At 33.3% G+C, this 18,748-nt stretch overlaps 1 protein-coding gene across 1 annotated transcript in view; it reads right to left on the bottom strand.

The window, feature by feature from the left end:
* Nucleotides 1–365: 365 nt before the first annotated feature.
* LOC135955337 (uncharacterized) overlaps nucleotides 366–18,748 on the bottom strand; it is a 42,544-nt gene continuing 24,161 nt past the window's right edge. Inside the window, exons 3-4 of the mRNA XM_065505690.1 lie at nucleotides 13,904–14,324; nucleotides 366–1,282 (exon numbers count right to left, since the gene is read on the bottom strand). Of these exons, the coding sequence (XP_065361762.1) occupies nucleotides 735–1,282; nucleotides 13,904–14,324 (969 nt within the window). The 3' untranslated portion in view covers nucleotides 366–734. The remainder of the gene's footprint in view (nucleotides 1,283–13,903; nucleotides 14,325–18,748) is intronic.

Genomic DNA, 18,748 nt, shown 5'->3' with positions numbered 1-18,748 from the left:
ATAAAAACATTGAGTGGCTATTTAATTCTGTTGTTGTTGTACATTTTGAATAAATAAAGAGTTGTTACAATTTTTAAACTACTAAACGGCTTTTATTTGCAATCAAAAGTATCCGGTTTATTTAAAGGAAATAAACCAAACGTTTTGAAAAGGTTAAAACGTAACAATATTTTATTGTCACAAAGTAATTGGTGGGTATACAAGCCACCAATTGAAAACAAGCAAGAGTGTTATATTAACTCTTGCTTGTTTTCAATTAGATCAGTAATTTAGAAATATTATTATTTTGAGAGCGTCTAGATTTTAAAATCTTGTTGGGACTCTCGTATATATGTTGTTGGTTCTTAATTAAAAAACCTGCTACATTTCACATAAATTTTGTACTTTATTTTGGAATTTTTAATAATTTACATTAAGAATTTTATTAACTTAAATACAAGTAATTCTATAAATAAATATTTACATTAAAATTTATTTTTTTATACATTTATAAACTAAAACTAATTACAAAGAAAATAAAGCAAATGTTTTGATACAATATTTAAATATAAATTATAATAAATTTAGGATCCCTAAGTTTAATTTCAAATATTACTAACTAAAGACCAGTTTAGGTTTCAAGCTATCTATTGTAATTTTTACAAAACGAACAAAAATAATTTGCTCTATCTAATCGAAACTTCTCGTTCGTTTTATAAAAACTCAAGCTTTGAACTTTTTTCAATTAAAACACTTCAAAGCATTCGATGATTTGTGGGATAGTTGCCATTAAACTGCTGCTGGTCACTTGGTGCATTTGTCAATTCATTTGGCAGTAATTCATTTTGCTGGCCCTGCAAGGCCATATTATCATAGGCACTATAAGGATCATTGCGTCGCTCCCAGCCATGGGATGGTGCAGTAGCAGCATTATTGCTGTAAGTATAACCAGATACTTGTGGTTGGACTTGGCCACCATGTATGTGCAAATGAATTTCCTTATTGCTGTGATGTTGTTCTACGGGTGCCGATTGCCAACCTGTGCTAGCATAAGGTGTCCAATTCCAGGCGGGTGGTGGTGCATGATGGGCAACATGTTCAACATGACCAAAGTTGGTTTTAAGCGTAAAGAATTTGGCCAATATAGCTAGTACGTTCATAGCAATCAAAATTTTTACCAAGAAGAGAGTTTTCAAGCCGATCGCAACTAAGAAGGCCACCATGGCAGCGAGTACACCAAACTTAAAGACAATGGGAATGAGAGCCATTTGCAAGCGACGAATTTTTCCGAAAGTACGTCCTTCTGTAAAAAATATAAATATAAAGGTTTAATTAATGTGGCATGAATAATTAATAAAGAAAGTAAATACATATATTTTTATTTAATTTTTTTAATATTTAAAGGTTCTAATACATATGTATGTCATCAAATAAAGGTAGGGCAAATTTGAGGTTATGCAGTAAATTGGCTGTCATATGATGAAATGTCAAGAATTGAGCTGTCATCCTTTAACATTTATTTAGAACAAACTTGGGAAATTTTAACCATGGAACGCTACATTCTTAAACAGCGAATTATAATTATGAAAATTTACTATCAAATAGTGAAAATTTACTGCTTCCTTAGACTCGAACAGCTTTTTCTCGCCGTCACTGTGATTTCTCTAATAAAGGCGCTATCAAACCTTAATATAAAATAACGGCGTTGGAGAATTTTCTCCAGAGCCATTTGAAAGACAGGTTTTACATGCATAAACCACAAAATACTAATGCTCGGAATGATGAAATTCAACGCTGCATTGACGAGATAAGTGAAGAGTTTTTTGAAAAATGGTGATCTCAATTGACCGCCTCGTTCTTGTTATTAAACGCAGCTAAACTTTTTTTGAGGCCATTTGAAACAACGGGGTTTGGAGAAGAAACCAAAATCAACTGGTACTTAAAGATGAAATTCGTCGCATAAGCGAAGCGTTTTTTAGAAATATTGACGTCAATTTGCCGCCTCGTGAACAATTTTCTCCGGAGACATTTAAAAGACAAGGTTTCGTGAATAAACCACAAAGAACTAATGCTCTAAAAGATGAAATTCGGCGCTGCATTGACAAGATAAGTGAAGGGTTTTTGCAAAATGCTGATCACAATTGGCCGCATTGATCTTGTGATTAAACGCAACTGGAGTTTTTTTCTGGGGCCTCACAATCATCTGATACTGTGAAAAATTAAATTCGACGCTGCATTGACGAAATACGCGAAACCAAGGCGTATTAATAAGGCAAGGCATTCCCATGACAGCCTGTTCTACGCCAATGGCTGTTAACTCAGCAATCACTGCTGCTATAACAACAAGAACAAGGTAAGGGATCAGTTGATTCTTAATTCGCCGTGGTTTAATGTAGGTCTTCTGTCAAACTTTGTTTATGTTTCCATTAAACTAAAACAAAATGCCTGTTGTTTTTGCATTGTTATATTTGTTTTCGTGGCGAACTCATCATGTTAATACGCCTTGCGAGAAACGTTTTTACAAAATGTTGATTTCAATTAGCCGTCTCGTTCTCTTGGTCCATTTGAAAGACCGAGTCAAGGCGAATTTATATACCAGGTGGTGTCGGTGGCGAATTCAGGCAAATACGAGCGAATTCATTATTTTTTATATATGGAGTTTGACATTCAAAACATCTCTCTCATTGTTTCGAATGTCAAACTCCATATATAAAAAATGCATGAATTCGCTCGTATTTGCCTGAATTCGCCACCGATACCACCTGGTACATAAATTCGCCTTGGACCGAGTTTTCGAGAACAAACCACAACCAACTGAGACTTGAAACATAAACGAGATGGTTTTGCAAAATATGGTATACAATTTTATGAAAAGAACGGAAGTCGGCCGATGTGCTAATTAATTCCCATATATCTACTTTATATTGGTATCAATAAAACTGAATTTGTCAAAAAAGAAAGTGTGTTTTTAAGCCAATATATTTCATAACCTTCCATTGGCCTACCCTGTACTAACATTTGCAATTGACTATATATAATTAAACGGAAAAAGTAGCCAAAGTTCAAAAGGCTATTTATAAGAACTGAGTTTTCAAAACCTTTAGGAGTTTTGGTGATCTAAAAGTTTTTTTCAGTTGCTGTCTTATTAAGACGAACTAAGTTTTCAAAAACCTTTAAGAATTTTTGATCTACTAATAGTCTTCATTCAATTTAAATTGGTGTTAAGTTTTTTCTTCAGCCTAAGGGTTGGAGGTTCAATTCACTGGGAAAAGTTTAGTTGGAATCAAAGCGAATCTATAGAAGGTGACGACAAAAGAACAGCTGATTATTTTTTTTATTCAGTTTTTTAGACAAGTGAACTGTCAATTCACTTGTGTTTGTTGTGGCGAAAAATAGAACAAACCCAAAAGCAAAAACAACCACAGGCAACTTTGACAGTTCACTTATCTTTTTACAAAAACAAAGTACCTGTTGTTTCTGTATATGTTGTATTTGTTGTAGTTCTGTCGTCACCTTCTCTAAATTCACCTTGGTTGGAATATTATATGCTATAATTCTCTATCTTGGCCCCCCTGTTAAGCAATGTTTGTTCTCCTTGTTTGATATTTGTAGATCATTAACACTTGCCGATTATATGATTTTCTTTTTCATACAACTACATTATTAGAGCTGAACATTTCTATTTATTTATTTTTATTTTTTTTGCAATTTTATTTTGGTTTTTATTGCTCTCTTTTCTATTTTAATTTATAAATTTATTATCAGTTTCAAAGCACTAGAAAAAAATAAGCCTTTGTTGGTGATTCAATAGCTGTTTCGTGCAATTACAAAAAAAATTGTTAAACTCTTTAGTGGTGGCAATGATCTTAAAATTGAAGCAAATAATTTTGTTTAAAAAAATTATGGTAATTATGGTAATAAATACATGAAAGTGAAATTGAATTTGCAATGAATTTGGTGTTAAAAAAAATAAGTTTCATTTACTAAGAAAATTTAGCTATAAAATTTAATTCAAATATTTACAGTTTGTAGGTATTACTTTAAGAAACTTTAGTTTGTTTTTAATAAATTACAATTGAATTTGGGTATTATGGGATTATCAGCGAAATGTACATAAAACACACCTAGTTTTTCTAATATTATTATAGCATGATTCATAAATACCTTTGTTTGTTTTAGGTATTTCTGGCATTTTGAAAGTGAAAGTAGTTGAAATATTAACAAATTTCAAATAACTAAGAAATAAATGGACCATTAACTTCAGCTACATAATTCTTACAAAATCCTCTAAACAGCGCCTATATAAATTACTTGATATGTTTTCGCACAGTAACAATATGATTATACAAAATATTAAAACTAAATATTTATGACATAATTATGTTTTTTTTTAGTTCATCATTATAAATTAACACTGTTGCCCAAAATTTCTCAAAAAATTTCACAATATCATTTGCATAAATACCAAAAATAAAGTGCTACTGCTGTATTAGGTCTGGTTTAAATTTCGCAAACCCATTAAAAATTAGAAATAAATTAATAACCATGCAAGATCATGTTTAAGTAATAATCAAAACAAAAAATATATCGTTGCTTGTAATATTTATTTATTTATGTATGTGGGTCATTTCATTTGAAAACAAACGGTTTTGCATAGAAACGGTTTTAATAATTAAATTTTTTCAGAATACATAAAAACCAATTAAAAAAAAAGAATTATAAATTGCGGGAAAATACCAAAATTAAAAAACAAAAATAAATATTGCACATATGGGTTATTTTGTAATAAATTAAACCTAGTTTGATACGAAAGTAGACATATTCGAATTATAATACAAATTTTAACGATTTTCTTTCCGAATTTAATTTTTTGAAACTCTGGAACACACAACTTTTTTTATAAATTTTTTTCTAAATTGAGAAAATTATCATAAAGGTTGGAAATTCTTAAATATATAAAACAAAATTGAATTTTTCCATAATTTTATACTCTAAAAACAGGGTAAATCCATTAAATACAAATAAAATCTTAATTTTGAATTCGTTTTAATAACGATAAATGATTTTGGCAAATTTAAAATTAAGTACCAGTTTTCGAAATGAAAATTTTGTGAAAAATATACGAAATACAGTTAAATTTTGAATAATTCAAATTTAACTGTAAACAAATTGAATTTCCTCAAAGCTTAAATTTACCTGATTTTAGTTTCAAAATTAAATGCTCGAAAAATTAAATCCCAACAACACCTTTCAATAAATTAATTTTAATTTTCCTTCTTTACAAAAATTGAAATTTGAATTTGGAAATTTGAATTTTTTTAAATATGTATGTAAAATTGTTCGTTAATGAAATTAAATTCCTTTAGAATAATTAAAATTTAACTTTTAGTTTCGAAATTAAATATTCGAAAATCTAATAGAAGAAAAAAATTCATGGCATCCAAACAAAATCTTGAATTTCGTTAATTTTAATTTCAATAAATTATTTTGTCGTTTTAAATTTTCAAAATAAATTTCGAATTTTCAAAATTTTCTAGAAATTTTAGAATTTTTTTCTTTGGAATTTTTCATAATTTTATAGTTTTAGTTGAAAATTTGTATGTTCGAATTTATGAAATTCAACAAAGAACTTAATTTTCGTACATTTTAATTAAGATAAATAATTTTTACAAATTCGAAACAAAATTTGAGTTTTCGAAATTAACAGAAATTCGAATTTCTAAATTAACTTTCTTTAGAAAAATTTAAATTTATCTGATTTTAATTTCGAAAGTTAATATTCGAAAATCTAAAATAACAAAATTTTGATTTTCGCTAATTTTAATTTCAATAAATGAATTTTATATGTTGTTTTCAGATTCAAAAATAAGTTCGAATTTTCGAAATTAATTTAGAATTTTCGAAATTTCCAGAAATGTTAGAATTCCTAAAATATCATTTTTTATAATTTTATTTGAAAAATTCAATCTAAAATAGCAATAAATCCAAATAAATTCATTTTAATTAGGACATATGATTCGTGTGGAGTTATCAGTCTCCCATCGGACGCGTCCCAGGTGGCGGATAGGGGGAGCAATTGCCTAGTCTAGTGGTACTGTTTCCTAAAACATGTCATTAGCCCTGACAAATGCTCGAGCAATATCAATATCTTGAGACACTTTTTCTAACAAATGGTCTAAACTTATTGATATGGCTAGGTTTCGTAAAACGGGTTGTATATAATATATTATATAGCCAACTATATAATATTGTGACACATTTTGTTTAACAAATGGTCACAGTAGGATATAATTGGTGCTAGGGTAATGCTATAACTGGCGATACATTTTAGAACAAATGGTCGCCTAGCGATAGTGCTCTTTTCATCTTTCTTGTTTTACTACCCGCGGACCAAAACTGTTCTGTTCTTTCCTCTCTCTGTTCTTTCCCTCTGTCTTTTCTCTCTCTTTCTTTTCCCCCACTTGTAAGGTTAACGTGGTTGGTAGCAGTGCCGAGAACCTGAATGGCTAATTAGTGGTTAAAGAAGATTAGTCGATAACAGCTCCCCTCCGGTGCTTATGACACGGGCCGGTTGTAATCTCTGTCTAGTCCATGTACGCCGTCACTGCATGGATGGTCCATCCCCTTACGTGCCTACTCGTGGGACCAAAAATGAACACAAATAACAACAACAACAACACAAACAACAACAACAATAACAACGCCCTGAAGAAAACCGTTGATCTCGGATCTTCTTCAGAAGACGACCTACTAGCCTCTAGTCAAGAGACTCTGGTCGCAATGTCAGGCAGCTTGGGTGACCGTCACAGCACTCTACTGCCCTCCAAAAACTTGACAAATGCACCTCTTCAATCGGATGCCAAGACTGGCGACCAATTGAAGAAGAAAAGAAAAAAGAGGAAGAGTCAGAAAGACATCCTTAAATCCCGTTACGCCAAGGCGATATTCATTCTTGACAAGATTGACAAGAATGCTGCCAGCGGTGCCCCCCATGAGCGTGATGAAGAAGATCGCGCTAAATACCAGGCTGTGGTAGATGAGTACCAAAAGTTTTTGGATTCCGTACCCAGTACATCAAAGGCAGCAGCCGAAGAAACAGAGAGGTCCAAGCGCAATCGCTCTCAGACAGAGGGTGAGAAGTCGCCTAAACGGAGAAAGGTTGTTGAGAAAAAATCCACTCCGGGACCCACATCAACCACGACTACATCCGCCAGACGGCCCTTCAACGAGGTGGTTAAGGACCATCTTCTAATGGCTCTGGCGACCGAGAAAGACGGCACCATCAATCCTGTTGTAACAGAATGGGGTGCTATCGAGTCCAAATTAACTGAACTCGTGATGGAACACGTGTTCGCTAATAGGACTGGTACAGCACCTCGTTTTGACTCTGGTGAGATTCACCGGGGCTACAGGGTGATCAAATGCATGGACGAGTTCTCAAAGGACTTTCTTAGCAAGTGCATCGCAAAGATTAGTGGTGCATGGGAAGGTTTAAGCCTTAAACTGATCCCTGCTCAAGAGATTCCAATGAGACCGCGTGCACGTATTTGGTTACCGAAGATGGCAACCGATGCGCATAAGTTGGTGGAGTGTCTGAAGCTACAGAACCCCGACATCCACATGGATGACTGGTCCATCATCCGCACCGAGCAAGGCGATGGCCACACATGCCTAATTCTCGCCATCACCGAATCGGGCTCTGTCGAGCTTGAGAAGGCGGGCTTTAAGCTGTTCTTCGGAGTGAGGGACGCCAAGGTAAAGGTGTTCAGGCCTACAGGTACGGGTAGCGGTGAAGCGGATGAGATTGAAGCTGCAAACTCTCTGCTCACAGAAATGAAGCTCTCCGAACCCCCCCCAAAAACCAACAATGGCGCTTAAAATAGTGCAGATTAATCTGCAGCACTCGAAATGTGCTACAGATAACCTTCGGGTACTCTTAGCCGAAGAGGACCTGGACATTGGGCTGGTGCAAGAACCCTGGGCTTCTGACTTGGACGTGAAGGGGTTCCCGGCCTCAGCATATAATATCCTCTATGCAAGAAACAATGGTAGGCCAAGATCATGTATTATTGCCAAAAAATCTATTAACATTTTTCTTTGTACGCAGCTTAGTTCAGAAGACCTTACAGTAGCTAAGGTCGAGCTACCGTGCAACAGAAGCTTCATGATTGCCTCAAGCTACATGGCACATGAGAAGACAGCTCCTCCAGTTGAAGTGAGTGCTCTACTGTCCTCTGTTGGGGCATCTGACGACATCATCCTGGGCTGTGATGCCAACGCCAGGCATTCAATCTGGGGTAGCAGCGAAATAAATGAAAGGGGTGAGTCTTTACTTAATTTCATTAATTCCAATAAACTAAGTATATGTAATTCTGGTAATACGCCAACATTCATGTTTCCAAGTTCGGACAACTATAATGGATGGGAGGAAGTATTAGATATTACACTCATAAATGATAGGTCTAAGGTATCAGTAGATAGGTGGAGGGTATCCAAAAAAAGGTCGTTCTCTGACCATAACTGGATTCTCTTCAATATTAGACTTCAGAACTCGACAGAGAAAATACAATTTAGGAACCCAAGAAGGACAGATTGGTTCAAATTTAATGGGATCCTTAAACACAAACTTAAGTATATGCCAGTTGTAGAAGATTCGATAACTGGTCTTGAGAAAATAGAGGAAAACTTTAGTAAAACTTTAGTCAAGGCTTTCGAAGTTTCCTGTCCAGTCACTAAGGCTAAGAAAAGCTTCCCTCCATGGTGGAATTCTGAGCTATCTAAACTACGTAGGGAAACTCGTAGGGCCTTTAACATTAGCTACAATAGTAAATCATGGCAACCATATCGTGATCAATTGAAAGCCTACAAGAAAGCTATAGTAGTCGCAAAAAGAAACTCATGGAGAAGCTTCTGTGAATCTATAGATAATACAAAAGACTCTGCAAGACTTAGTAGAATTCTAGCCAAGGGGCAATCCAATCCTACTTATATCAAAAGGAAGGATGACTCCTGGTCTGAATCCTCAGCAGAGTCACTTGACATCCTACTGAATACTCATTTCCCAGGCTGTAAGGATGTTGCTACGGACTTTGAGAGGGAAGGTAGGATTCTATTCAATATCGATAGTTATATCGTCTCCTATGACAGGATATCATGGGCGATTCACAGTTTCGCACCTGATGGCCGGATGGTATATTGCCAAAGATGCTACAAAGTGCAAAAAGGCATATCATTCCCTGGCTTCATAGAATTTTTACGCTCTGTCTCTCCCTCAATCACGTTCCGGTTAACTGGAGGAGAGTAAAGGTCGTTTTTATTCCCAAAATTGGAAAAAGAAGTCATGAGAAGGCGAAGGACTTTCGTCCAATTAGTCTTTCATCTTTCCAGCTTAAAACGTTGGAAAGACTCATTGACGCTCACATTAGGCATCGCCTAGAGGGTACGACACGGCTCTCTAATAGTCAGCATGCCTACCTTAAGGGCCGCTCTACAGAGACAGCTCTGCACGAGGTCGTAAGAGTTGTAGAGAGATCTCTCGAATTTAAACAATATACAATGGCAGCCTTTCTGGATATAGAGGGTGCTTTCAATAATGTTACCACTCTTGCAATTCAGCAAGCTCTTACTGACCTAGACGTTGAAGAATATATCAATAACTGGTTAGTAAACATGCTGAAATCAAGAATAGTTACAGCAAATCTTGGTAATAGCGTCAAGTCTAAGCAAGTTGGCAGAGGCACACCACAGGGTGGGGTGATCTCTCCACTACTGTGGCTTATCGTTATTAACTCGATTCTCATTGATCTAGACAGAAAAGGGATAAAAGTTGTCGCTTATGCGGACGATGTGGTGATACTCGTATCAGGTCTGTTTCCGGACGTGATCAGTGATATTATGTCCACTGCTTTAGGGTTGCTCGATAACTGGGCCACGGCAAGTGGTCTTGGGGTGAATCCTAGCAAAACAGAACTCGTACTTTTCACAACAAAGACCAAGATTCCAAGCTTCAAACTTCCACGGTTGAAAAACTGCGAAATCCCCCTTTCAAATAATGCAAAATATCTAGGTATTATACTGGACTCTAAATTGTCATGGAAGCTAAATACTCAACATAGGGTAAAAAAGGCTACGGTGGCCTATTATACCTGTTGTAAGATGTTTGGTAGAAAATGGGGACTTAGTCCCAGCATAGTTAAATGGATGTATACGGCTATAGTACGTCCAATTCTTACTTACGGATCTCTTGTATGGTGGACTGCAACTAAAAGGAAGTATGTCGTAGACCAACTATACAAAGTCCAGAGATCAGCATGCATTGGTATAACCGGCGCACTAAGAACTAGTCCTTCAGAGGCACTGAACACTATATTGCACCTTGTGCCAATAGACCTTCACATAATGGCCACCTCTGCATGTAGCGCAGTGAGGCTTCGAGCATCTGGCTGTTGGAGATCGAGAACATATGGGCACGCGGGGATTTTGAGCCAGTTGCCTTCGATCGTTCTCCAACCATCTGACTATATTACTCCATCTACAGATTTTAATAGGGTTTTTAAGGTCTTAATCCCCTCCAGGAGTGAGTGGGGTATGGGTAATCTCGTGTACAAATATGACACTAGGATATACACAGACGGTTCGAAAATGAGCTGTGGTGTTGGTTCTGGCGTCTTCTGTGACGAACCCGAGATAGGTATTTCGTATCGTCTTCCGAATGAGTGTAGTGTTTTCCAGGCGGAAATTTTTGCAATCATGGCAGCTTGCAATATACTACTTGATCATAACACCCGCGGCAATATAGGTATTTTTGTCGACAGTCAGGCGGCACTTCTCTCGCTGAATGCCTACACAAATTCATCTTCACTAGTTAGGCAATGTAGGAACTCTCTGTCAAGGCTAGGTCGTCTATCTGATATTACTTTGGTTTGGGTACCTGCGCACAGGGACCACTACGGTAATGAACAGGCAGACGAACTAGCCAGAATGGGATCTGCCTTAGATATCTCCAATGCGGTCTCAGTAGCAATTCCACTGGGGACTATAAAAGGTATCATCTTCAGACATTTTCTTACAAAGGCTGAGAATAGATGGCGTAATTTAGACACATGTAGGGTAGCCAAGTTGATGTGGCCATCTTTTAACGAAAAACGCACTATGCAACTGATAACCCGGAATAGAAGGGATATATCTAGGTTGATGGCAGTATTAACGGGACACTGGGCGTTAGGCAAGCACGCAAATCGCCTGGGTCTCCCCTTTAACGACCATTGCCGCAGTTGTAAGGATAGGGACAAGGAGGAAACGACTTTCCACCTTCTCTGCGAATGCCCAGCTCTGAGTGTCAAGAGACATAAATTCATGGGCAACTATACATTGACCAACCTTGGTGAGGTAGCCGGGTCTAAACTCAATGACCTACTAAGATATCTCACAGCTACAGGTTGGGTCTAGCTAGCACTTTTTAGTTACATTGCAATGTAAACGACAATACATCTGACGAGTGGTGTGGTCTCATCAAAACGGGGTCCCTTCGACTCTACTTGATTGTTCGCACGTAGTGAACTACCACGTAAACCAACCAACCAACCAAGGACATATGATTTTTAAAGTTTTTTGCAAATTCGAAATTAAGTTCGTATTAAAAAAATATATATACACAATTTTGCTTAATAAATTATGTTTTTATAGAATAATTCAAATTTAAATTAAAAATCTTTAAAAAAAAAATCAAATTTACCTGCATTTAGTTTCAAAATTTTATGTTCGAAAATCTCAAAAAAGGAAAAAAATCATGTAATCTAAAAAACTTAATTTTCTTTTATTTTTACAACAATAACTGATTTTTCTGTGTTTTTTTTTTTCAAATTCGAAATTATGTTCGAATTTTAGAAATTTATAATGAATTTTTAAAATTACCAAAAAATTTGGAATTTCTAGAATATTACAAAATAATGTTAAACAAATTAAACATGCGTAAAATTCATGAAATCTAAAATAATCTCAATTTTCGCATATTTTTATAACAATAAATGATTTTTCCGTGTTTTTTTTAATGCAAAATTATGTTTAAATTTTAGAAATTTAAATCGAATTTTTAAAATTACTACAAGAAAGGAAATCTCTAAAATATTACACAAATTAAATTTCTTAAGAAAAAGTCTTATTTTCTTGGTTTTAGTTTCAAAATTTAATGTTCGAAAATCTGTACAAGCGAAAAATTCATGAAATCGAAAAAAAACTCTTCGTTTTTGTATATTTTTATAACAATAAATGATTTTTCCGTCTTTTTCAAATTAGAAATTATGTTCGAATTTCAGAAATATAAATCGTATTTTTAAAATTACCACAAAAGTTGGAACTTCTAAAATCTCCTTTAAAAAAAATCAAATTTACCTGGTTTTAGTTAAAAATTTAATGTTCGAAAATTTCCAAAAAGCAAACAAATTATGAAATCTAAGAAAACTCTTAATTTTTGTATATTTTTACAGCAATAAACGATTTTCCGTGTTTTTCTCAAATTCGAAATTATGTTCGAATTTTAGAAATTTAAATCGAATTTTTGAAATTAAAATTTCTAGAATATCACAAAATAATGTTAAATAAATTAAATTTCTTTAGATAAAATCGTATTTACTTGGTTTTAATTTCGAAATTTAATGTTCGAAAATCTAAAACAAGCGAAAAATTCATGAAATCCTAATTTTTGTTAATTTTAATTGCGATTAATGATATTTCAATAATTTTGCATAATTTTGAAAAAAAATCGATATAAAAACAGCAATTTATTGAGAATAAACAACATTTGTTGTATTTAGCTAGTCTTGAAAGACCTACAGATTCAACTGATATTTCCCACTCATGGAAATAGATCTCCGATCATTATAAGCAACTATGATTTTAAAGCATCGGGAGCATTTAACAATTTTTGTTTAAACTTGATTCTCAAATAAAACTTCCTAAATGAGACATCAAGCAATTTCTCACACAATATCGATCTTTTTTGGTACAATACCGATTCTGGAGTAAAGAATGTAATTTGATTTATTTAATGAAAGTTATTAAGAGGTAACGGTATTTACGATAATATCGCTAATGGTATTTTAGCGGTAACGGTAATTGCAGTTATTCCGATAACTATAGATAAGCGGTAACGATAGTTGAGCTGAAAGAGTATTTTAGGGGTAACGGTAGCCAACCTTGATAAATATTAAGCTCGATTTAGTGATTTTCGTAAGAAGTTTTGGCCAATTGTGGACTATTTCTCAATTTGGTAATACAATAAGAGATATTTACATATCATTTATAGTTACTTGAAGATCGATCGATCTTACTCACTAATTTTTGAAATTTGTGTTTATATAAACATATTCATGCTAAATATCGTATGGATGTGGATATCCGCATCCATTAAGATGCGTAGGTGTAAAAAGGAGTATTACATTTAAATACCGGACTACTATACGCGATCACTTAGTATTAAAACTAAAATTATGTAAATAAATTACACAGTTGGAGACAGTCTCTCAATCATTAAAATGCGTGACATTCATTAAAATCATAAATATTTATATTTATTACAAAAAACTTCTCGTAATTAATAAAAACCATAAAATACCATGTAAATATTTGGAATATTTTTTTAAATGTTAATAATTAAATCAATTTAACACGATCATAAGCTGTCATTAAAACTAAACCTACAAACTGTGTTGCGAAGACCTAATTAACACTTCAGTGATGAAATTGAAAGTGAAACCATAAACACATTTATATATTTTTTAACACATTTTCCCAGCCATAAGAAACCAAAGCAATGAGAGTACAAGTATCTATCTATATTCATTTACAAAACTGTTAAGTAATTATTTGTAGTTATTTGAAAAAGTTCATGTATTGTACATACATAAATTTGTTCAATAATATTTACCTCCAACAGCGGATGTTTTACCATCATCACCAAATAGGCTTTCACTAATATCTTCTCTAATCCAATTCCACAGACCCCTTACAATACCCCAAACACTCAGTGACGTATCGGCGGCCGGTTGTACAGCATTTTTCTCTGCTGTTTCATCTTCATCGTCTTTATCTGCTGTGTCACTGTCGTCGTCGTCTTCTTCATCATCATTGTCATCATCTTCTTCGGATGACTTGCTTTCGGTTTCTTTTATTGCCGTTTCTGTTGTGGCTACTTCCGCTGCTTCTTTGGCTGGTGTTGCAATATCGGTACCATTGACATTGGCTTTTATGTGGCTTTTGGGTAATTTACCAGCATTGGCTGTAGCGGTGAGACAGCATAGAGCCAGTGTTATAAATAGTAATTTATAGATTTGGGATTTTGTAAAAATCTGTTAGAAAAAAAGAAAAGAAATGAAATGTAATTAAAGTTATAGGTTTTTTGTTTCATACGTAATGTAAACGTGTAAAAAGTTTACATTTATTTTGAAGTGAGGTAATAAGTATTTGCAGTTGGTAATGTTGATTTATTAAGTTTATGTTGTAATTAATTGATACAAATCTGTGTAAAATTGGTAACATTTTACTATCATGATCTAATAAAACTTTATAAAATTAAAGTTCAACTGAAAATATTGCAATTTTAAAATCTTGTTTGCACTATTAGCTTTAGTGTGAGATTTGTATGGCTCAATAACAAACAGTTTTAACTCTTTTAATTTATTAAAGTTTTTCAAAGAAATTTTTAAAAAACTGATCTCTATGTTTCAAAAAAACTTTATGACTAGTGCTATACAACCCATTTCATGTTAATATTATTAGCTATGTTCAATAACTAAAAGTTGTTACTAGTTAGTAACAATTGTTACTGGAAAAGCGTTCATTAACTCAAAAACTTGCAAATAGAGAAAAAATCAAGAGCGTATAAATTTTAGAGAGTGTTCTCTCGTTGCAAACTATTACAAGTTCTATTTTGAACTCGTAATAGTTAGCAGCTTATATTTTATTTATTTAAAATTTTATTTTTGTGGTGAAAAAATGTCAAAACAAAAGAATTTTCAATAAAATTGAAGAAAATGTAAGTATTTATACATTTTAAAAGGAATAAAATAAGGAAATTGTGTGTATAAAACAATTGTTACTGGAAAAGCGTTCATTTACTTTTTACTATTTTTTGAGAATTTAAGAGAGTAATTTTGTAAATTTTGATTTTATTCTCTCGTTGCAAGTATTTACTGGGAAAGTAAATGAACAGACCTATTGTTATTATATTGTTACGTTTTAACCTTTTCAAAACGTTTGGTTTATTTCCTTTAAATAAACCGAATACTTTTAGTAGTTTAAAAATTGTAACAACTCTTTATTTATTCAAAATGTACAACAACCACAGAATTAAATAGCCACTCAATGTTTTTTATACACGTTTATAAATTCTCAGAAATACAGACACAATTTATAATGTACACGAATTTACTTGAAAAACACAACACACTTTAAGGCACTCAGTTGATGTTTATTCGAAAAGCGTTTCTGATAAACTCACTTACTAATACATACGCCATCTGTGGTGTACTTTCTACAATGTTCTTTAACTGAATATTCGAATTCAAACAGCGTTGCCAACTTACGATCAAATCAACTGAAAGCTTTTATTTAATAATGCCCACAGATATGTTACAGTTTGCTATTACAGCACTGTTATTTGAAAGCATTATGCTATTTGAATTCAAGTACAATTTCGTAACAATATTAATAAGTAATAGAGTAATATTCGGCTGTGAATCAGTTATGGTCCGAACTGTACAGATGTCGAAATTTATGTTAAAATCATTAGACAATAACAGGGTCAATTATAGACCTATCATCACAAAAGTTGGTAGCAAATTTGGTTCATATAAAACAATGATGAAAGTTCAACTCATTTTCTGAGGTGAATCTTGTATGGGGCTAGGCGGGACTTTACATTATAATTTCAGAGTACTTAAAACAAATTTGTGCAACATTTTATCAGAATTTCCGCATAATCGCATAATCGAATTTATCAGAATTGCCGCATAATCATTTCGATAGAGAATTTTTCAAATCAGAATGTACATATATAAACATATTTATTACTATTGGGTGTATGACTTAAAAATGCGGGATTTTTTTTAAAATTTTTAGCTTTTATTTTGTAACATTTGTACAATAAATTTATTCAAACTATTAGTCATTATTAGCTAAGACCTCTTCCCATCTTTCTGGCAACATATGGATTCTGAGCCAAAAGAGCTTTTGAGGCTAAGAACGAATGAAGCCAATATATAATCCTCTGTTCCAAAGTGAAGGGAGAGCGTACTGCATCGATCGAAGCAAATAGTAGACAGACGGGGCACGGTGTGGACTATAATGCGGGTGAGGCTAAACTTCCCAACCTTTAAAAAGTATTTAGAATGAAGTTATCGTAATTGATACATTTTTCATCGCAAGTAATGATTCTTTGCAAAAATTATTTTCTTTTAAAGCGTTCAAGCAGCATTTCGGACATGCAAAATCGTCTTTCAAGGTACCTCGGCTTTAATTCGTATGATACTCCATTTATCTGCTTTTGTATGAATCCTGCTGCTCGCAAACGTTTTTAAAATGCTACTTGTGTAGTTACCAATGATTTTTGTTGAGTATGACAACAATCTTCATGCAGTAATGTCTCCAATTCATTTTCTTCAAACTTTCTTGGCTGGCCTGGGCGATATTTGTCTTTCGGGTCAAAATCACCACTTCTGAACCGCACGATCCATATCACGCAAGTTGAAACCAATGAACACATTCACCATAAGCTTAGGTGAGCAATCGGTGTGCTTCAGCGGCACCTATTTTTCAAATTAAAGAAGTAAAGCAAAACTAGTGAGAATAAATGACAAATATGTACCCTTCAAAATGACATGTATGTATATATGGATGTATACATATATTGAAGATACGCCATCTATTGTTTAATCCAGCATTCTGAAGTCATACACCCAATAAAAAAAGCTGTCAAATTAAAATCTAAAATACAGAATTAACAAATATTTTTTGAATTAACAAATTACACGGAATCTGAGGACCTAAAACAAAATCGATCAGAATAAAAACTTCGGAGTTGTAAATGTGTCACAGTGATATTAACCTCCTTATCAAAGTAAAATGTTTATTTTCTAAAAATTGTCTATGGAAATTTTGTGTAAATCATTGATAATATTAAAATGTCATTATGAAGGTTTAACAAGTTAGTGTGACTTCTTCACACGTTAGAAAATATAATATCCCCTGTTCTGTAAACCGAATTTGAGAAACGTTTTCATTTTTAAAACGAATTTCCATATTTTGGTGTTCTGTAAAATGAATCTACATGATCTACTCATTTTAATTTTGAGTAAATAAACCTGTTTCAATTTATAGAACATCAACTTCTAAACTATTCGTTTTTGAAAGGCGCTCGATTTACAGCACGACCGGGATTGAATTACCGATCTTTTTGAAATCTGTGCTGGTGCAGTGTATAAATGAGATTTACTTCAAGCCGTTTACTTAATTCATATCACATACAGATATGTCTATGATGAAACCATAAAATCTTCAAATTCTGAAATTTATAAAAAATTGCTTTAAAAATATTGTTACGAAATTGCACTTTAACGGTTTAACCTTCGCTTTACCAAAGGTTTTTTATGTACGTGGTTTACCAATACCCACCCGGGTGATACTGCACTTCTATACATATATCCGACGAACAAAATTTTAAAAAATCGAAAAAACCTTATAAAAAGTTTAAAATGTTTTTATTAAAAAATGTAGAACTCTAAAATTTGTTCATTGAGTCTAAATTTTATTTAAATCGAAACAAAATGAAAAAAATTATTAAGCTAACAAAAACCGAGTGGACACCCGGGTGGGTATTGGTAAAGCGAAGGTTAACACGGATATCCACATCCACCAGCTTTTGCATACATTGTCATAAGTGGATACTTGGCAGCACAGTGCTGCCAATATTAACTGTTAAAGCTGCTAACATTAACCTTCGCTTTACCAATACCCACCCGGGTGACCATTACGGATTAAGTAGTTTAATAATTTTTTTAATTTTGTTTCGATTCAAATGAAATTAAGACTCACTGAACAAATTTTAGAGTTCTGTAGAATTTATTAAAATCATTTTAAACAGTCCGTCGAATATAACCCTCAAGATTCTAGGAGACCTAGCAGACCTGCAAATACTTGGAGACGGCAAATTGAGAACGAGTTGCGTGAGCATGGTGTATCTTGGAGTGAGATGTAACTGTTATGTAATGATAAAATACAATGGAAAACATTTGTTGCGGCCCTATGTTCCACTGGGAATTAAAGGATTAAATATATATTTTAAACTTTTTATGAGGTTTTCTTGATTTTTTAAAATTTTGTTCGTCGCTTATATGTATAAAAGTGCAGTACCACCCGGGTGGATAAATCACGTACATAAAATAACCTTTGATAAAGCGAAGATTAAGGCTGCTGAAAGCTCTAGAAATAGAACATTCTAATTTTGTCCGATAGATAATTCATGAAACTTCTAGAAGATGGCACTGTATATATAAATAGGTACAGCAAGTTGCAGTCAGATAGTTTATCATAAGCGCTGTTAGAATTAACTTAAACTGCATTACCAGTGTATTATTTTACATTATAAATTGTGTAATATAAGTGTATGTATTAAAATAATGTATGTATTTAAATTGTTGTGTTTATTTGAACTACTAAAACTGCTTTTATTTGCAATCAAAAGAATACGGTCTATTTAAACAAAATAAACCACCGT

Source organism: Calliphora vicina, chromosome 3 (genome assembly GCF_958450345.1).
Source record: "Calliphora vicina chromosome 3, idCalVici1.1, whole genome shotgun sequence".
NCBI classification, from domain to species: Eukaryota; Metazoa; Arthropoda; class Insecta; order Diptera; family Calliphoridae; genus Calliphora; species Calliphora vicina.
The sequence above is the reverse complement of the archived record's forward strand: the minus strand, read 5'-3'. Positions and strand labels throughout refer to the sequence as shown.